Source organism: Triticum dicoccoides, chromosome 5B, assembly GCF_002162155.2.
Source record: "Triticum dicoccoides isolate Atlit2015 ecotype Zavitan chromosome 5B, WEW_v2.0, whole genome shotgun sequence".
Classification (NCBI taxonomy): domain Eukaryota; kingdom Viridiplantae; phylum Streptophyta; class Magnoliopsida; order Poales; family Poaceae; genus Triticum; species Triticum dicoccoides.
In genome coordinates, this window is record NC_041389.1 from 230,464,022 (window position 1) to 230,485,937 (window position 21,916).

Sequence of the window (21,916 nt, forward strand, 5' to 3'; positions counted from 1 at the left end):
TTCATTGCTTGGAGTTATACAAAAAATGGTGTTTTCACTATACGATCAGCTTATTTGGAGGAATGGAACAAGCAACATGGAACAAAATTGCAACATGGTGATGGTATGGGAAGAATCAATGCTAATCCTATTTGGGGTAAGGTTTGGAAATTATCTTGTCTGGCGAAGGTAAATTTTTCACTTGGCGTACCTTGCATGGAACCCTCCCGTGCCGTGTTACGCTTGCTAATAGGCACATGAAAGTATCGCCCAATTTCCCATCATGCTCGAAGGGGGCAGATGATACAAAACACGTTTTTTTCTTGTGTCAAAAGGCAAAAGAGATATGGGACAAGTTAGGACTACATGAGGTGATCAATAAAGCATGTGCTATTGATCGTGCGGGAGAGGCGGTTTTGAAATTCTTACTACTTATGCTAGAACAAGAATTAGCGATAATGGGTTCTCAAAAAGCACGTGAACTGATCGCTGTTACAGCCTGGTACTTATGGTGGGATAGACTGATGAGGAACAATAGATGAGGAACATGAAAATATAATCATATGTCAAATCTGGTTGGCTACTTCTAGATACTTCTGTTGTGGTCCAGTATTTCTTTTCTTTTCTTTATCCTACCTACTGTTTTCTAGAGTCTTCTAGTTCTGAGTAGCTAAGAGTAGAATGGTGAACCTTAAATAATGTTTCTAGAGCCATCTATAAGTAGAAGTATGTGAAGGCTTCCCAAAGCCCTATAAAGAAAAGTCCTCACCTCTACTTTGTACCCAGACTATGTACCCCTACCTATAATAGAACTTGTTGTTCTTATCTAAGATCTTGGAGTAGATCATGTGCCCTAAGAGTTCTGGATTGAACTCTCGCTGCCCTATCAGCCTACATTTGCCTCTAGAGCGATATCTAGCGCAACACGTTGAAGCTGTTCCTTCAACACTTGTGCTGTACACATTGTAGCGGCAAGGTAGAGTTGCTCCTCCACAACCTTTGTGCTGCTTCAGGTGGTATCAGAGCCTCGTTGACCCATAATCGTTCTTGCTGTCCTCTTCGAGAGCAAGTTGCAGCAAGCAATGGAGCAATTGGAGAAGAGGATGGATGCGGCTGAACAACAAATCAAAGAGCTGCGTGAAGATTTTAATAGGAGATTTGACCAGCTGGTTGAGATGATAAGAAAGGGTCTCCCCCTGCTACCAATGAAGGAGATTCATCTAAAGAAGAGGAAGATGTTCATCAAGGAAGAAGGAGAGGTAATCTTGGAGCAAGACCGCCACGACAACATGTTGTTCAACGTGCTTCAAGAAGGCCAATTTATGTTGAAACTTCTGAAGGTGAAGAATATGATGAAGCCCTTGAAGAAGCTGATCTCTATGCATATCGGAGAGTACCCAACCCTACATATGCAAGGGATACATACAAGGTGAAAGCTGACATACCAACTTTTAATGGAAATGTTGATATTGAAGGAGTTCCTTTGGTCGCATACAAGCTGAAAGGAGGAGCCGGTGCATGGTGGCATTGCGTTCACGGAGAGCGCAGGCTGAGAGGAGAACCTCGTGTGAGAACTTGGCGGCAAATGAAAAGTCTCTTGAAAGGGAGATTTTTGCCCGCTGATTATGACCAGATCCTATTTATCCAATTTCAAAATTGTGCTCGAGGAAATAGGACTGTTTCAGATTACACGGAGGAGTTTCTAAGGCTACAAGTGAGGTGCAACCTTGCTGAAACTGAAGATCAACAAGTTGCAAGGTACATCAATGGTCTCAATGATGCTATTCAAGATCGATTGATGATGCAACAAATCTGGTCCGTTGATCAAGCACAAGCTCTAGCCTTAAAGGCCGAGAGGTTTGTGAGGACAAGAAAGGCAACTAAGGCTCCATATCCTCCTTATCCTCATACCGAAGGCTCGTCTAGGAGTCAGCCTAATAGAGTGGAAGAAAAGACCGCTCCACCTAAGGCAAAACAACCCATCCAGAAGCAAACTAGAGGCAAGGGTAAGTCCAATGAAGGCCCAAAATGCTATAAATGTGGTGAAGAGGGACAGATATCCAGCTCAGGTTTCTATAGAGATTAAATAGCACTCACGCCACACACACGCTCTTTGGGCCACAGGCGGCACCAGGACTCTCACACACACATACGGCTTAAGGCCCACTAGCTTCATCTCCTTCCTCTTAGTCAACTGCAACATTGGTGACATTAGTTGTAGGTGTGACAGGAAGCCGCCACCGCTGCCACCGATGTGGGTTGGAGAATGGAACACAACACGAGGGGTATCATTGAATTAAAAACTAAGTTAAGCTCAGATATGTTACATGCAACCTTCCACTTTTGTGTCCAGAGGGAACAAAAGGGTGGGAAATAGTCTCCACTTCATAGGGTATTGCCCAGCAGAATAGGTTTTCTTGGTTTTCCAGTTTTTTTTAGTTTGGATTCTGTTTAGGATCTTTCCTTTCTGTTTAAGCCTTTCCATGTTAGTTGAATCGGTTGAAGTCTTCCCTAAATTACTGCAAAGCTGTGTTATAAAGCTGGAAATTAGCATGTAATCAGGCCTCGAAGAAACAAATAAGAAAAAAAGGGAGGTTTACCTCCAGAACAGATCTATCCCCCTCCGGCCGTCTCGGCACCCAAGCCTAAACACCCTCGCCCTTCTACCACCCACGACTATCCATCCCGTCCGTAACCTAGGTCGTGACAAATAGATAAAAGCCGAAACTCCAAAAGGGAAAGAAGTTAGAGGGAAGCTTAGCCCGGCCAATCCTTTGAACCAAACTCTTCTTTTCTTGCTCTGTAAGCCCATATTGTTACCAACTCCACGCATCGGATCACAACTAAATCAGAACGGAAGCAAGAGATGGTAATGTTATCAAATAATTTATGTGGCATGAAAATGATGTCCTTAAATTCCCAATCTGTTAAACATCACTTATCAGACCTTGTTCTACTATTTAGTTTGATCTTTTAGTCCAAAGAAATTTCATTACAAAACACATTAACTTACTCCGATTTTGTATCACATAATTAATATATTAATTAATAAATAAATTCATTGTTAGTCAAAGTCTTGCTCTGGCAAAACAAAATACAACTTATATTTTGGGACTATACACAGACATGTGTATATGTTACAGCAGAAAATAATTTCTAGTGTCGGCTGAAAATCTAAGGAAAATTCAGATTTAATCAAACTAGTAATTGTGCACGTGTCGTCCAAATTAAACATAACATTAAAAATTAACTTTATAAATTCTCATGCAATGAATAAATAGAGTTTATGTCATGTGTGTTGTAGATAAATTGCAACTCCGACCAAATTAAAAATAACAATAAAAATTAACTTTGTTGAGATGAGAGGGGGAGTACCTACAGAGAGGAGGGCAGGTGGTGTCTGGTGACTCACGAGTAGTTCCTCTCGTGTCTGGCGGCTCACACAGGGGCAGGGGGAAGAGGGGCTCCTCTTCTAGGTCAGCACCTCTCATGGGCTTGGGCCCAAGAGATAGATCTTGATGGGCTAGGGCCCATACCGGTTCAACACTCCCCCTCAAGATGGGTGGTAGATATCTATCATCCCCATCTTGTCACACGCCAAGTTACAGTCCTTTGTTCCCAGTCCCTTTGTCAAGCAATCTGCAAACTGCTGCCCAGAGCTGACATGAGTAAGGCTGATGATCCCAGCATCAAGTTTCTCTTTAATGAAGAAGCGATCAATTTCCACATGCTTCGTCCTATCATGTTGAACTGGGTTATTAGCAATGGCTATAGCTGACTGATTGTCACACCACACCCTTAAGGGTCCCTTCCTCAAGAGTTTCAACTTGCATAGTAGGTGCTTCACCCAGTGCATATCACACAACCCTTGAGATAATGCTCTATATTCAGCTTCTGCTGTTGATCTAGACACAACATTCTGTTTCTTGCTTCTCCATGACACCAAATTTCCTCCCACAAACACACAGTAACCTGAAGTTGATCGTCTATCATCTTGACAGCTAGCCCAATCAGAGTCACTATAGCCATCCACCTCAAGATGTCCACTCTTCGCAAACCACAACCCTTTACCCGGAGTCCCCTTCAAGTATCTCAGGATTCTGTGAACAATATCAAGATGCCCTCTCCTTGGTTCATGCATGTATCTGCTCACCACCCTCACGGCATATGTAATGTCAGGCCTGGTATGACACAAGTACAATAACCTCCCAACCAGCTTCTGATAATCTTCCTTATTCACTAGCTCACCTGATTGTGCTGTTACTTGATGATTTTGTTCAATTGGAGTAGGGGCTGCACGACATCCCATCATGCCCATGTCACTCAAAAGATCCAAGGTGTATTTTCGTTGGCACAAAGATATTCCCTTCTCTGTCCGGGCCACTTCTATGCCAAGGAAGTACTTTAGATTTCCTAAGTCTTTTACCTCAAACTCCTTGCTCAGACACCCCTTCACTCTCTTTATTTCCTCCTCATCATCTCCAGTGATGATGATATCATCAACATACACTGCAACAATGGTGATCTTCTTATTAGTGTGTCTATAAAACACCGTGTGGTCACCATTACATTGGCCATACCCCATATTCCAAACAGCTTGTCTGAACCTATCAAACCATGCCCTCGGCGATTGCTTCAGACCATACAAGGATTTCTTCAGCCTGCATACCTTCCCCGTAGTCTGTTCTGTGCCAAAACCTGGCGGTATCTCCATGTATACCTCTTCTTTCAAGTCACCATGTAAGAAGGCATTCTTGACATCTAACTGGTGCAATTTCCACCCAAAGTTTGCAGCACACGAGACCAATACCCGTACCGTGTTCATCTTTGCAACTGGAGCAAATGTCTCATCATAGTCAATTCCATAAGTTTGACTATATCCTCTGGCAACCAATCTAGCCTTATACCGTTCCACCTTGCCTTCAGGATTCTGCTTCACAGTAAAAATCCACTTACAACTCACTGCTTTCTTTCCTGCCAGCAATGTGGTTAGCACCCATGTCTTGTTTTTTTTCAATGCTTCTAACTCCTCTATCAACGATTCACGCCACTTCGGATCTTGCTTTGCAGCCTTCCAATCCCTAGGGATAGACACAGTTTGCAGAGAGGCAACAAACGCCTTATATGAAGGTGACAAAGCCTTGTAAGACACAAAATTGCCAATATCAAGGTCATCACAAGCATCATCCTTCGGCAGAGCCTTCCTTGCTACCTCACCCTTCCTTGCCGCTTCACGTGTAGGTTTTCGCAACGCAATGGGCAGCTCCACTGTGTCAGATGAGCTTGCCTCACTGCCTTGCTGCTCCCCCTGCACTCTTGCCTCACTGCCTTGCTGCTCCCCCTGCACTCTTGCCTCCCTGCCTTGCTGCTCCCCTGCACTCTTGCCTCCCTGCCTTGCTGCTCCCCCTGCACTTGTGGTTGCCGCCGAGAGTACACCAGGGTATTCGTCTGCCATCGATCCCGAACAGGAACCTGGAGAGCACCAATCTTAAGTGTATCGACAGTTGGCTCGACATGAGCCCGCACATCATCATCAGTGATGGTACTAACCGGAATTGTACCCACTATTGGTTGAACCTGAGCCTGCACATCATTATCAGTGTTAATGTCCACAGGATCACCGTGAGTATGAGACACATCCTTCTCCCCCTCTTGACCATCATGCACAGGGTGTAGGTGGTCAAGCTCTGCAAACAACAGACTGAGATCAGTCGGCTCACCATAGAATGGCTCAGACTCCCTGAATGTAACGTCCATACTTACAAACCTGCGTTTTTCAGAGGGACACCAACATTTATACCCCTGCTGACTAGACGAGTATCCCAGAAAGACACACTTCACTGCCCGAGGATCAAGCTTGCCAACAGATGGTCGGTGATCACGAACAAAGCAGGTATTGCCAAACAACTTTGGGGGAACAACAAACTTATTATCTCCAATGATAACTCAGACGGAGATTTCATGCCAAGTATCCTGGAAGGTGTTCGGTTGATCAAGTATGTGGCTGTCATAACTGCATCATCCCACAAGAACTTAGGCACATTCATGGTAAACATCAACGACCGAGCAACCTCAAGAACATGACGATTCTTCCGTTCGGCCACTCCATTCTGAGGGGGGGTGTCCGAACATGAAGTTTGATGAAGAATCCCATGGTCAGCCATGAAAGCCCCAAAAATGTTGTTCACATACTCCGTTCCATTGTCCGTCCTGAGCACCTTGACCTGTACCTGAAACTGGTTCTTTACAAGAGCATGGAAGTTCTGAAAACAGCTAAACACCTCATCCTTGTGACGCATCAAGTAAATCCAAGTCATGCGAGAATAGCAGTCAATAAAGGTAGCAAAATACTTCTTCCCATTCATTGACACCACTGGGCTAGTCCATACATCCGAATGAATAAGCATAAAAGGAGATATGCTCCTGAGCCCCTTACTCACATATGAGGCCCGTGTGTGTTTTGCATATTCACAAGCATCACATGTCAGCTTGCCTTTGCCTATTCCACACATAACATCCGGAAATATTCTACTCATCTTATCAAAAGATACTTGCCCCATCCTACAATGATGGATCATCGCCTGCTTCTCCTTATCCTCCATGGTCGCAGCACACACCAAGTCCGGCTGCACCTCCTGGTCCATGTACCAGAGCCCCCTACGCCTGGTGCCAGTCCCAACCGTCTGGCTCGTCTGTCGCACCTGAATCAAGCAACCGAACTTGTCAAGGATCACACGACAGTCCATTTGATCAATGAGTGCACTGAAAGAGACCAAATTGACAGGAAAGGCTGGCACATGTAAAACTGACGATAGGGAAATGGTCGGAGTACACTTTACTGTACCAACCCCTATGACTGGTTGTTTTGTGCCATCAGCCGTTTGTATAGTGCCCGTGTAAGAGGGAGGATGCTTAGTGTAAGATTCGAACACACATGAGTTACTAGCAACATGCTTAGATGCTCCAGAGTCAAGAACCCACTCTGGAGCACTCTCATTAGTAGCAAGAGATGCTCTTTCCGGATTACCTTCATCAGTGGAGGCCCAGTGAGCAAAGTCTCCATAGACAACATCATCTACATCTTTGCCTTTGGACGTCCCAGTGTCTCCTGCAACGGCCATGTGAGCCCTCTGACCCCCTGAGTGTCCTGAGTAGCCACCTCTACCTCTAGAAGCCTGGCTCCATGAGGTCTCTGAGTATCCACCTCTGCCTCTAGCACTTCTACCTCTGCCTGCTCCCCCTCTGTTATATCCCCTGCCTTTGCCACGAGTTGGACATTCTCTCTTCCAGTGACCTACCTCCCCACAGATATGACATTTGGTGGGATCTCCCCACTCCATGCGCTCAGTGACTGCAAATGTCGAAGCTGGCACAACCTTCATGTCTGCATGCTCAAGGGATAGGCGCACCTCCTCTTGAGTCATCGCTGCAATAGCCTCAGGAATGGTAGGCAGACTAGGTTGGTGCAACAGGGAAGCCTTCCTGCCATCAAAGCAACCTTTGAGGCCAGCCAAAAATTTCAGCACACGCCTGCGTGCCATCCACTTATGCCCTGACTCGATTGAAGCCGCATCATAGAGTTCCAAGGGATCACAGTTATCCTGGTCAGCCCACAGAGCCTGCAGTTCTGCCACGTATGTCATCACTGACATGCCATCATCTTGACGCAGCAACCTAATCTTGTCCTCAATCTGAGCAATGAGCATGACATTGCCCTTGCCAGAGTATTGAGTGGACAGAATCTTCCATATCTCAGCAGGTGAGGATAGCCCCTCCACAGAGCGTCCAATGGAGGGCACCACGGAGTTCAACAACCACACCATAAGTACAGAGTGGATGACCTTCCACCTCTTGCCCTCTGCACTACTCTTGTCCCTTGGTTCTACAACGGTGCCCAACAAATATCCATCAAGCTCCTTCTGCTCCACAACCCACAAAGCCCTTCTGGACCAGCTCAAATAATTTGTTGCCCCCTCTAGCTTCATGTCCAGGGGCGACATTTCAAGCTTTTGAGCCACTTCCTGTCGAGGAACGATGGCCCCAGAGTTGGACTCCGCGAGGATCTTAGCGAGCTTCTCCAAAGCCTCGGCAAGACCAGTTGGTTCAGCCATTGTTTGGCGGGATAAGCAGCAACAGCAAAACTCAGCAACACCTCTTCTTCTCTTTCCAACCAGCAGCAGCTCCTCGCAGGAATAAGCTCCAGCACCTCCTCTTCCTTCTCCCCCTCAGCAGCACCAGCAGTAGCAGCAACAGAGTCAGGAGCAGCAAACACGCAGCCTCCAGGACCACAGCGCCCAGCAGCAGCTCCTCTCCTCTCGATCACTCCCCTTTCTACTCTCCGCTCAGCAGCACCACAGCGCACGCAGGACGCACGCACTCCTTCTCTCCACTAGTGCTCCTCCTCTGCTCCTCTGCCTGCTGCCGCTCAGCACACGCACGCCAGCAACCACCCCGAGCAGCTCCTCTTCCTCTGCAGCCGCCCGAGGACGAGGAAGAGCCCGAGCAGGGGCTCTGCCTCCGGTCCAAGAAGCAGCAGCAGCAGCCGCCCGCGCAGCTCTGCCGGGCCGCTCCCCGCGTCTCTCGTGCGTGCAGCTCTCCGCAGCCTCCCGCGCGCGCGCCAGATCCGCCGCCACCTCGCCGGACGCCGCCGCCGTCTCCTTAGGCCCCGTCGTCGCTGGCCTCTGATACCATGTTGAGATGAGAGGGGGAGTACCTACAGAGAGGAGGGCAGGTGGTGTCTGGTGACTCACGAGTAGTTCCTCTCGTGTCTGGCGGCTCACACAGGGGCAGGGGGAAGAGGGGCTCCTCTTCTAGGTCAGCACCTCTCATGGGCTTGGGCCCAAGAGACAGATCTTGATGGGCTAGGGCCCATACCGGTTCAACAAACTTTATAAATTCTCATGCAATGTGATAATACACAATTTGTTTAACCTACCAATTGTTGTGTCTTTTACAAGAACAGAGTTTGTATCATATGTGTTGTAGATAAATTACTACTCCCTCCGTCCGAAAATACTTGTCGAAGTAATGGATGTATCTAGACGTATTTTAGTTTTAGATTCATCCATTGTTATCCATTTCTCCAACAAGTATTTCCAGACAGAGGGAGTACATAATTAGATTTGGCTCAAGATTATCGGAGGATATAGATCCATAGATCGTTTGATATTTGAAACTACCACATATATGACATTTTGGGGTCCGATCTTAGTACGATTGGTGATCCGTTGCTGCCCTGCACTTTGCTCCAGCATGTGAATGGTTTGATAAATCGGACGAAGAATTTAGTATGTGTAGCATCGTTCTTTGAAAACTCCGCCTATGTCTTCTAGGCATAGCCGGTCCCAAGCCCGGGTAAAGGAGGAGGGTTGTGATAGGCTTGGCGAGCCAACGTAAAAACTAGCCAGTCCCATAGGTATGAAACCCATTTGAGCGAGAATAGTACTAGGATGGGTGACCTCCTAGGAAGTCCTCGTGAAAGGGTTTCATATCTAAGGGTTGTGATAGGCTTGGCGAGCCAACGTAAAAACTAGCCAGTCTTTTGGGTATGAAACCCATTTGGGCGAGAGTAGTACTAGGATGGGTGACCTCCTGGGAAGTCCTCGTGAAAGGGTTTCATATCTAGCCTACCCCAACTTGTTTGGGATAAAAGGCTTCCTAAGTAAGTAAGTAAGTAAGCATCGTTCTTTGAACTTTTTCTAAGGAATTGTCTAAACTCTGTTTTGGAGAAAAATAGCTCATACTTACAGTTACTTTTTCTAAGGAATTGTCATACACTCTGCAACCCAGTTAAATTCAAACGATTGAGAAAAAGCGTGATGAGAATCAGGCTACAGTTTTCAGTTCACTTGTACTCCCTCTGTAAAGAAATATGAGAGCATTTAGATCACTATTTCGTGATCTAAACGCTCTTATATTTCTTTACAGAGGGAGTAGTATTATAGACATCATCGTCCCTAATTTTATGAGAAGTGGAACTATAGAATAAGCTGAAGGAACCCAGAGCTTTCATCCATTGCTGCAATGACAAAACCATTAGCAAATTTGAGGTCAGGGTCATTTGGGTCCATTGTATGTAGCAATAAGTTCTTAATGCTATAAGAAATGATGGCTAAGTGGTCGGATGATGATTCAGGCTCGATGAGTTTTTTCTTCTAGAGCATTTTTAAAGGGTAAACAGGAGAAATCATTTATCCTATGTCCAAGATGTAAACAATATTGCAACTCTGAAGTCTAAAGCAACAACATTCAGGTGGGCTCTGATTTGCATTTGGTTAAATATTTACCCCATGGTACTTCCCCTTTAGGCGGGAACTAACATTGATTATGTAATTTCCTCAAGATAAAAGAACATTATTCAGGAATTTAATATGTCATTACTTTTTCTTGAGCTGTTAGAGCACCCACAGGAGGAAAAGCTTTTGAAATGGTGGGCATTCAATTGTAGTTTTTTTCTTTTCTTTCCCTAATAATAACGCAAGGAGTGCTTCTGGTGGTCCGTCACGCAATTTTGCACAAAACCCCCTGTGTTTTCTGTGAATCAACCCGCACTACACACTTAAGTCAGAGCCGAACTGTCATTTTGCATTTTTCCAGAATCCCCCCTGACTTTTTAGGTAATTCACCTGCGGATCATATTTAAATCAAACATATGTTTTTTTGAATTATCCATATCTTTTAAACCGTAACTCCGATTTTAACATTTTATATATGAAATTTGATTAGAAAAATGTGTAGAATATGAATATGATGTTATTTTCACCTATTAAATATTTTTTAAATATGGATTTTGGAAGCAAACTTATAATTATATAGCGGATGGTCCGGTTTTCTTTCGTATCGGCAACGAGCCGGATTGCAAATAAATATCCACTAAAACCATATAGAGACCAAAGAAAACATTGATAACCACACATGCACACCTTTGAAAAAACTCGCAGGGGAAAACAACAGATTTCTCACCGCCAGCGAGAGTGAGAAGGAGGATAAGTGGCAAAATAAATGTGATGCCCCCCTAAAACAAAGGACGTGGACCTATTGTGGTCTTGAGTGATGGTTATGGGTTTAAGAGCGTGTGCTATTTTTTCTTCCGTTGCAACACACGGGCTCTTTTGCTAGTTCATGCAGATACGTCTTACAACTTTCCAAGATTCTTACTCTGGATTAATTACACAACATACAGAAGTAGAGTCATGTTGCTGGTCTATTGAGCATAAAATTAAACTTTGTATAAAAGCAGGGTTATTAAGCCTATTCTCTACAAGATTACCTTTGCAGAACTATTACACATGATCGAATTTTACATGGTACAACGGTGTCTAGTTTCAAGCATATTGAAGTACATTAACAGAGTTATCTTTTAGTGAATATAGTGACACCGTTGTTTGGTTTCAAGCGTGGGAGTAACAATGCATATAATCTCTCACCTGAGCAGCCATCACCGAGAGGCCTTCCCATTCACAGCTCAAAATTTGACGGATTCATGAATTGCTTAAATTTGTCAAATTTCCCAGCTAGGTCACCTGGGAATAGGGGTGCAGAGCAGCGCCCTATCCTCCCCGCTTCGTAGTCAAAGTAGATCAAGTCAGTTCTAATCCTCCATTCAGATTTAGTTCAATTTGAACAAATTTACTGCTTCTGCGGGATGCCCGCTTGCATCCCTACCTGGAAATCCTGAAGGTTAAAGATTATTAAACCATCACAGGTCAAATAGCAGGTAAATGGGAAATAAGAAAGTATGGCAACTGAAGTGTTCTTTACCTCTCCACAATTGCTATATGGAAGTACATCAGCAGTGATTGCAGCTTCTGGTATATCAAGAAAAATATGAAGATCATCAGGTCAGAATACATCTAAGGTCATAGAGTTTGAAGAACCTAACTGCGACTTGGGAGAATTCAGTAAACTATTATTAGGAGCCAACAATTCCATTTCAAAACATAATTGCTATAGATATATGATGCTGAAAATTCTGTTCTTAAAATATCCTTAATATTTGAACTCGACATATCTAGAAAATAAGAGCTTTGGCCTTTTTGTGATAACATTAAAGTAGCAGCTAGCAGCCATGCTGCAACTCCATATTTTATATGCTTTCAATGAATACACAAGACTTGTCGCAAAAAAAAAAGAATACACAAGACATGCAAGGACCGCTCACTGTTTCGGCAGTAATGTGAGCAAGGCAAGTCAGCAAGCAGATAATGATGGCAGAGAAGATTGTAGACAGACCTGCATAACAAGTATTCTTATGTACGACCCTTGACCATTTATCCGGTGCTCAAAACAAACCATATACTAAAAGCTGGAATATAGATCATGAAAATGTTGCGATAATTCTGATTTTTGCAGTTGAGAGAACACTATTAGTAGAAAGTAAGTATTGTTCTGGAAATTTAGTGAAACGGAAGCGTGATTAGCATATCAAAAAATACTGTATTACCCGACCCATTGTATCTGGAAGAATAGGACAGCGACATTGTCTCACGGAGTCATCCATGATCGCAGTGGATGTAAATCCCGTGGTGGTCGGTGATGAACTGGGGCGAGAAGGATGCACCCGATGGACATTTTGAGCACAGTACTTGACGCAATAGCATTGATCTTTGTGCCCCCCCCCCCACCACCTTCAAAGCTGCCTTTCTATCCTGAAATCTCTAGGAAAAATCAAAATCAAAATCCAAGACAGATGGTAGCCGGTGAGTGGAATTGACCTTGTGTTACTGTTTTTTTTTTCTGAACTAAAGGATATGTATATCTTAGGGATCAAAATGCAGTCAGTTTGAATTGTACTGACAACAGTCTGGTACATCAAATTCACTACTTTTTTTGGCAAACTAATTCACTACATTGATATACAGAATTTGCAAATACAGATATACTACTAAGTTCTACAATTCCGTCACAGAAACTGTTCAATATGTATACAATGTTCCTCATACCTTGGAGGGGAGCACGCCTGGTCGTGGGCATCGTCAGACTTGAAGCCATAAGAGAGGAGGTCGGAGCAGCGCTCCCTGCCTTGGTTGTGGTGGTCGTGGAGCACGGCCAGATCCTTGCCTTCCTGCAGCTGCCGACACGCAGATCCGACCATGCCCGAAAGAGACCATCAACGCCCCGTGCTTGCCGGAGGAGCCCGTCGTCGACCTCCCGGAGCGATGGGGATACGCTGCAGGTGCGTGTAGGGGAGGGGTCAGGGGTGGTGTAAAAACACACGAGCTTCCTCAAACCGCCGTCGCGCTCGTCCTCCCGAGGCGCCACCACCGCCCGACTGCTCTCTCCAGGGGTCACCCGCTTCCTCTTGATCTCGATATATCAAACCCCATGTCGTAGCGGCAGCGGGGAGGGAGGCGATGTGGCATAGCGAGGACGGGGAGGGAGTCGTGGGGTCGGCCACGAGGAACAACGTCTGTTCGGGACAGGTAGCAGTTTTGTTTGGAGGATAAACGTGGAGTGGCTAAAGACCTGTTTTAGACCAAACGTGTTTTAATTAGTGACTAATCTGAACCGTACGGATGTGATTAGATGGATAGGATTAAGTTTTGGATCTCCGCACTTCGTGCTTTTATAGGGGTAGTAGATATTTTCGCGAGAAGGTAGTTTATATCTTGGCGACGAGTGTGCAAACAAGCCAAACAAATTAAATGCACTAGCAGAAATACTTCAAAAGGGCATTAAAACGCATCAAGTATATTGTCACTTACTGTGAGAAATCTTCTATTGGACCTTTCAGCTCTGGCTTAGCTTTATCGTACTTTTTAAAGAATAGATTGTCTTGTTCCGAAGAACTGTCTCTTCTCTTCCTACCTTTCCCAGTCTCTATCAAAGAGTTATTCCTACTTCTTTCCTCATTTTCTGCAGGGGAAATTGATTTCCGTGTTCTAGACTCAATGCCATTCTTGGTACCATTCGGACTTTCCGAGGAAGCTTGGTAGTAATCTTCTTCGGATCTACATGATCTAGCATTCATTCCTGTGCCATTTTTGTTTCTCTTCTGCCTGTTTTCCCTATCGACCTATCTGGATGTAATACATTCTCTGAATCTCAATCATCAGTCCTTGGCAATTGCCGACCCTGTGAAACATTTCCTCTGCTGAGACCTATTATTATCAAAGTTGTTTCCGGCGGTCTTCCTTGGGAATCCTTCCTGGTTTATATTACCTCCAGTATTAAATTCTTGCGGGGATGGTTTCCTCTGATCATGGGAAGCAGATAGAGCAACCTTCCTGGTATTTACACTGGGGTAGAAATTATCTACATTAGTTGCTTTATATCATCAAGCAACTTAGAAGAACCATTTCTTTCAAATTGTTTCCTTGTGCTCCTGTTGTCATTTTCCCAAGGACACTCACGAAGTTCACCCAATCAGAATGCTCTCTCTGAAGCACCTTTTTTGGAGATGATTTCTCAGTGCTGTTTCTTTGCAAAATGGGTTGCTTTCGATTAGTTTCAGTGCATTCAGGACGAGACATCACATGTTGTGGTAAACATTTCCTCTTACATCTTTGGTCAAATTCATGGGATTTGCATCAATATTAGGATACTTCAAGCGCTTGTGCTTTTTCCCATCAAGAGAAGATCCCCCATGCCTACCCCTTTTTCTTGCAGCAGAACCATCAGTCTCGTTGAAATTGCCATTCCCAAGGCTGCCATCACTATTCAAAGGTTTCTGCACCTTATCTTATTTCTTCTTAGAGCTTGTTTTGATTTATCTTTTGTAGATCTCCAGGACTCACAGGTCTTCATTTCATAGGAGTACTATCTTGTACCTGTAGATCGGTATGGAACATTCCTTGTCTCCTTGCTTGACCTCTCATTGATATGTTTGTCAGGAGGTAAGTTCTGTCTCTGCGCTGATAAAGAACCTGTAGCTGCTGAATAGGCAATGTCAACCTTGGACTTTAATTCGGGTTCTGACCATAAGCCAGGCAAACAATTTCGTTTTTTCCTCAGGCTGCGCTTTTCCATATAGCTTTCGAAGCCAGGTCATGAATTTCCCCCAGACTGACATATCATAGATGTTTTTTTACGGCGAACCTTCCAGAACAACAGATGCTCCAACCTCTTTTGTCTTCATGCTCTAGCGAATGGTGCAAGTGTTAAGGAAATCTGCTAGAGCCATTGGTTCATCGCTTGGAATATCTTTAATTGCGTTAAGATCTCCTCCTCAGAAAACGGCCTTGTGAGACTGGACAAATCCAGGCGATTGGGGTACAAAACTTACAAATCTATATCAGCTGAAGTAGCAGTCTTGGTCCCCATGAGCTTCCTGTAAAATAACAGTTGATTCTTTGCTTGTCATCATGAGGAAAATGTGGCACACCTTCGACAGAGATGCATTTAATGTGGTTTTTTCTAAACCTTGCATGATAAACTTTTGTGTCCTCGTCACAGAAAACACGCCGATTATATCTCCCACGTTGCCTGGCTGCAACCGCAATTCAGTCTATCAGTGTTCACTTTTTTTTTTGTTTCAACATGGTCCTGAAGATCCACCCAGAAAGGTCAGGGTAAATTTACAGCACTCAAGATATTTTTTGTCAGGTTTCACTTTCAGCATTTCACCTTGAATTTTTGCTTCTAAAAAATTTAAGCTTACCAGCCAGAATTTAGTGATAACTTCCATTGTAAAAAGATCCCTGACATGAGCTATGTATATAAATTGCTGCTTCAGCGATTTCTCTCTAATTATTTTGCAATGGTTATTTATATTGTAGGGAGTGGAAGAACGTATCATAAAAAAGTTCAAATCAGACAAATGTTTGGTAAGTTAAATGCGTAGTCCAATGTTGTTTCATTCGTTAACTTGTCCAACTTTTATCTATGTTTACCTACTTTTTTTTTGCAATGTTATCTGTTCCAGGAATTATCAACAAATGAGCATATTAGTGCTCAAAGTGAAGTTAGTATCTACAAATACTTTCTTGCCAATGAACAAGTGGGGCAATGGAGGGATGGGACCATCATACCCTATGACCATGAGCTCCAGAGATGGCATCGGAACCCACAAGCTGTGAAGTTCTTCGTTTTGAGCGACGCGTATAATGAGCCAGCAGCTAAACTGGAATTATACAAGAACACTGATAAGCTTGTGCAGTCTGGTGGCTCCAGGAGTTGTATGACTCCCATCTTTACAACATACAATCCCAATCTAAAGAAGATGATTATCTGCTTTCCTTATTTTTCGGAGTTTTTCTCGGAATGGGCTGCTGACTACAAGGGTGATGGTTCGAACTGTCTGCCTGAAATTCTGAAAGATATGATAAGGTTTGTCCATATCCATCCTGAATTCTGATGTAGCTTCTACATTTATGCCTTGCATTAATAAGTACCAAGGAACATGAAAATAGTGTGGATGGTACCAATATGGTATACTATACACCCGGTTTTAAGGCCGTACGCCCTAACCCTCTCTCACCACTTAGGCGCTTAAGGCGGGGCGACAACTTACACACATCCTAGTCTACTTCGGCAGCCAATTAATGCCCTACTTAGCACTGACGTCTTATATTTATGTACAGAGGGACTATTACATACATACATTGATTTTGCTGGTTGTTAATGTCACATTGCAGCCATCCTCTTCACAGCTGTTCTTCTCCATTGTAACACACATCCTACCTGTAAATCTTAAAATAAGATTGATAGCTGAGCTATTTTATCTGAAGTTGAGTGACATACACATACCTTTCAACCAGTCTGTCCTCTCGTGTCTTCTCCCGAAGAACAATAAGCATCGGCCATTAGATTCAGAAACACAAGTCAATTAACTGAGCAACATAACATCTAATAACCAGGACAATTAGACATATTAGTATATATTACAGAATCAACCTCAAGTCCACAACTAGATAATTAGAGGTGCATCTCTCTCAGGCCCATAACTAACATAATTAAGGTCCAAAGTCCAAATGGGAATAAACAAAAACCCAACCTTCTCATCTTTCAGGTCCCAATTGGCCAACTCCAGAACCCCTAATAGCCATCATCAAAGTCATAAGTCGGAGTAGTATCAATGTTCTGTCCACCACCATCTTCAGGAGCATCAGTTGAATCTTCAGCACTCACCAGTGTCATTCACAGCATCATTTTGAAATCGAATTCTGAATCATCTGCCTCTCCATTGCCTGAATCTGAGTGTTGCTCTTGCTCAGCCTCTTCTCACTTGTTTCAACACTTGGGTCTGGTTGTGCAGTTCTCTTGTGCCTCGTTGATAGATCTAGTTATACTTTGAGATTCCTATGAACATTGTGACCTTGATGAGCTTGAAATGAGCCACTGGCCACATCAACATCATCCCAAGTAATGTCATTAGGATTCCCACGAACCACAAGCTGCTTTTAGGCGGCTGGGATGATGCATCAACCCACTGCTTGTCCCAGTCGAAGTTTTCCACAGCCAAAGGGCCATAGGGTTTTGTTGCCCGCCTTCTCATGCCTTTTTTTCTAAACTTATCTACCATCTTTTAGTTGTGTGCAACAAAAACCAATTTGTCAACCTTTGGTGCCTCAAATGGTTCCTTTTCTTTGTATGCATCTAAAAATGGAGAAAATAATGAATAATTAGCTTGCTGAAATCAATATTGAATAAACACAAAGCTCAAAAGTTGGAAGTTGGCTCACGAATCCAAAGGTACTCCAATTACTCTCACAACTAGATGATGCAGCAGATAGACAAACTATACCCTTTTGCAAACCCTTGTCGATCAATAGTGTGACCACCGTTTGACTTCCACCAATCAACTACAGTGGTAACATACGAGTAGAAACATAGAATTGAAATTTACCTGCTGGAATGAACATGCAGAAATTGGACAATACCTACTAGGATATCTTGTCTCAGTGTTCTGGATTGCCATCAAATTAGCAAATGATTCTCTTTGGTCCTCATACATAATAGCTTGCCTATCAACCTTCTCTGGAACAATGGGATCTGGTATCATTCTTGCCAACAACCATTGAAGCGGCTCCTTAGCATCCCCACTCTGGCATTATCATTATTCTTCACAAATGTGTAGAACTTCCCTGCGTTAAAAAATAGAGCAGCAACATATAGCATCCCCACTCTAGCATTTTCATTATTCTTCACAAATGTGTAGAACTTCCCTGGGTTAAAAAATAGAGCAGCAACATACAATAGAGCACTGGTGCCATACAATGTTAATGACCTTCTTGAGCAATCTTCTTGAGCAAAGATTGATTTGTTTTGGGTAGGGAAGTCTTACCCGAGTCTACCCCAACTTGCCTGAGCTTAAATGCAGATTATATCGTGCATTGTACAGAACGATGTCATTCACATTCATATGTTTGATTGAATAGAGTTCACACAATATACCTGAACATAAACTTTTCAATTGTATTGGACTATTGTGCGTGTTGCTACAATGTCTCATTCCTCTCAAACCTTTACAGCCTGTTTGGTTGGGAGGAGTTGATTGGGAATGGGAGTTTAAGGTAAGTGAGACTTAAAGTCCTTTGATTGACTCAGGGACATGGGAGTTAAGAAGGGAGGGGGAGAGGAATTAAGAGGACCAACTCCCTCAGATCCCTGGTAATTAAACTGGGGATTGGGAATTAGCAAAAACAAAAACGTTCCATTGGTTGTGCATGTTTGTGAGGGACGTTTTGTTAGCTGAGCACGTACGTGAGGAAGGCATTCCCCTGCCCAATCCCACCAATCAAACAAGGGCAGTTAACTCCCTCTTAATTCCCACTTCTAATTGCCTTCACATGCCAAACAGAGGAATGGGACTTAAAATCAATTTCCCATGTCTTTTTTGCCGAGAGTTGCTCAGTTTGTCCAAATGATTTGAAAATTGGAGCAGACCTCACGCATCCAATTGTCTACCATGCAAAATTTTTTTGGATTTTTTTGAATTTTTCTAGTATTTGTTTTGATTTTTTTATTCAACATGGGTGCATATGAGCCTGGGCTCAGAAAAGGATTTTCGCTATTGTAATCTCTAAAAAGACTTATATTTAGGAACGCCGGACTATATTTTATTATACATTTTGAGTCCACTCTATATCCATGTTATTAGATTGATGTTGTTAATCATTTTTACAAATTTTTATGTAGGGACTTGTTGGCTTTGATGTCAAAAACAAGTGTGAGGGGATTAGATGATCTATCTTCCTACATTTGTATCAGAGCTAAGTTATCTTCAAATAACAACAATAAATATCCCAATGCTGGAAAGCGAGAAATTGCTGGAAAGCGAGAAATCTTGAAATTCATTAGGTTTCCTTTAAGTGGAAAGGATCCAAATGAGCATCAAATGCGTACAAGTTTTGCTGCATTTCTTCGGAAGAACTTACCAGGAGAATGGTTTGGTCGGGATTTCATGTTATTTACGGAGATGATGGGAGGTATGGTGTACAGGTACGTATAAGATTTGCTCAATTTTTCTTCTGCTTTTTGCTTACATGAAATCCTTATGTTAATGTAATCCTTGTGTTGTATTTCCTTATCTAGGAAGTACTAGTAGTATTACTATAGGTCAGTTGTCCTTTCCTTAGCTAGTAAGATAAACCTGCTGCTTGATAGCCGGTAATAGTAGCCAATTTCGCTTTTGCTAATAGCAGCTAGTTAAGTAAGCCAGTTCACAAGCCGACTGATCTATGTACCATTTTCTTAGTATAGTAGTTTATACATACAAATATGAAGGCATTTTCAAATACACTAAAAACTATGGACTCACTTGAAAATCTTAGATGTAGTATATGAACATACTAAAAATATTTGCCTATATGCACCTTGTGTTCAGCTCACTTCTCTATCTCCTCCTTGAGTCTAAATCTAGCCCCTTAATGTAAAATTCGAATTGGTTTTTGCAGCCTACAGGTCGTAACAGATCACCCAGTATTAAAGTGTGGTGCTGGTATTGCCAAACTGATCAGAGCGTGCTTTCGTGAAAATTTGCGTCCTAGGCAGATAGGAATCTTAGAGAGGATCGTTGACATTGCCAAATACGGTGGTCAGTCTTGGCACGCCTGTCTGATACATTATCCAGTTTTGTTGGCCATGAGTCGCTATCGCACTGGATCATCGGACAGCCATGATCTTCTATGGTTCGCAAGAAAAGCAACTGCTCACTATAAGGAAAACCTCAATGCTGAATTTAGAAAAGGTACAATACAGAGATGTCCTTTCAACAACATACACCCAAGTTTCATTGTTATGATAGTGTATCCCGGGCTGGTCTCCGATTTGTATGAGCTGTATTTGAATCACGAATATCTCAACGCGATAGTGTAAAGACAAATTTCAGTATTTGAAGCTGCTTCAGTTGGCGGTCCTCCTGACCATCTTAGGTACTTTACTGATCTGAGTCTCATGTAGAATTTGCTATTGGAATTTTATGGTCCCAATTTTACATGAACAGATCTAATTTGTTAAACCTTATGATTATCATAGTACTATATAATGCAGAACTCCTATGTTTTTTTCAAAGAAAAGAGTTCTCATGGTAATCTAGCGTTGCTTGTTTTCCTCATGTATATAGTTTTAAATTTAGTTAGTGTGCTGATATAGGTTCAGCTCATAAATTGTCAAGTTCTGAGTTTTGGTGACTTCTCATGTATACAGTTTTGATATATATATATATATATATATATATATATATATATATATATATATATATATATATATATATATATATATATAAAAGCAACGCTAATTGTCCATCGAGTCTGGCAGTCGAAATCCATCTCCATGTCTCCATCGTCACCGTTTCTTTCTCCCTTAGCCGAATCCAAAGCTTCAAACTGACCCCCTGACAAAATTTATCCTACTCCTACAGTGTCACCGCTGTCGCCTAGAGCTGCCACCATGCCGAGCCCGACGCCTCAGCCCCCACACCCCCTGCTCCTCTCACGCGTGTTGCCGCCACCACCCTTCCCTTTCTACCTCATCCCGACCTTGGTGTCTCCTCTCCCCCATGCTGTTCATCATGTTGGATAGTTGTTTTAAAGGTATCAGCCTTTTTCTCCCCCAGCCCCCACAATTTTTGGGTCGGGCGCACACACACCATCTAGATCCGCCCCTTAGTGCCGTCAGTTACACACTAGTTCTAGTTATCATTGTTATAGTGCCGGCGGTTACACACTAGTTCCAGTTATCACTGTTAGTTTCTAGCAGAGCAGCAGGCGAGCTGTGCTGTGTTATCTCTAGGGTTTATACCCCAGATATTGTTTTCCGGTGCTTATGCTTTTTCTAATCTAGATAGATTATTGATTTGTAATTGAAGTTTCAGCAAAATATTTGGTGCTGATGAGCCTGTTTTGGATTCGTTTGGCAGCTTTGCGTGATTGTCCACATTTGGCATGCGGAGAAAAGGAATGGAGCACATGAAAAATGAGAATCATGTGGGGAAAAAGCAAGATGAAGAGGGACATCCTAACAAATGAGGTGAGAATGGTAGAACTCAAGTAAAGAACAATGATATGAAATGAGTAGTCTCAAAACCTGTAACCATCTGCCTGATCTTTTACTGATGTTCCAGCATTGTAGTGAAAAGTTAATAATTTGTGTTCTTTAACAGTGTTAATCCCGTCACTATGTTTGTATTCTGCAGATATTTGGATCTAGTAACCTTGATATTTAGTGAGAAATGGTTTTAAAAGTTGTGAGGATTGTTGTTCAGTACTGATGATGTATTTGAATTTCATAATATCATTAACCACTTTATGTATCATACTGCAGTACCGCTGTAGTCTAAATTGTTAGGTTTCTCGTGCTTGGCAAACAATAGTTAACAAAAGGTAGGGTACACACCGAGGTTGAGACTCATCGGTTAATTGTAACTAGTCTAGGTTAATGCTGGACTAGTCAACATGGTATTGTAATACTCAACTACTAATACATGTACTATGTTCCGTCCCATAATGTAAGACGTTTTTTGTCAAGAAACTCTTACATTATGAGACGGAGGGAGAAC

General features: G+C 43.0%; 1 protein-coding gene across 5 annotated transcripts in view; it reads left to right on the forward strand.

The window, feature by feature from the left end:
- Positions 1-21,675, forward strand: part of LOC119308173 — a 24,970-nt gene extending 3,295 nt beyond the window's left edge. Inside the window, exons 1-7 of one of the 5 annotated variants that reach the window (XR_005149888.1) lie at positions 11,679-11,819; positions 15,373-15,482; positions 15,696-15,743; positions 15,842-16,245; positions 19,057-19,359; positions 19,815-20,291; positions 21,278-21,675. Coding sequence is in view for 2 of the 5 variants with exons in the window: in XM_037584293.1 (XP_037440190.1) it covers positions 15,282-15,482; positions 15,696-15,743; positions 15,842-16,245; positions 19,057-19,359; positions 19,815-20,107; positions 21,278-21,330 (1,302 nt within the window). In the remaining 3 variants the exon portion in view is untranslated. Of the gene's footprint in view, positions 1-11,678; positions 11,820-15,153; positions 15,483-15,695; positions 15,744-15,841; positions 16,246-19,056; positions 19,360-19,814; positions 20,292-21,277 lie in introns of those variants that run through there. The other 4 variants (XR_005149885.1, XM_037584293.1, XR_005149886.1 and 1 more) reach the window with 4 other exon arrangements.
- Positions 21,676-21,916: the final 241 nt, after the last annotated feature.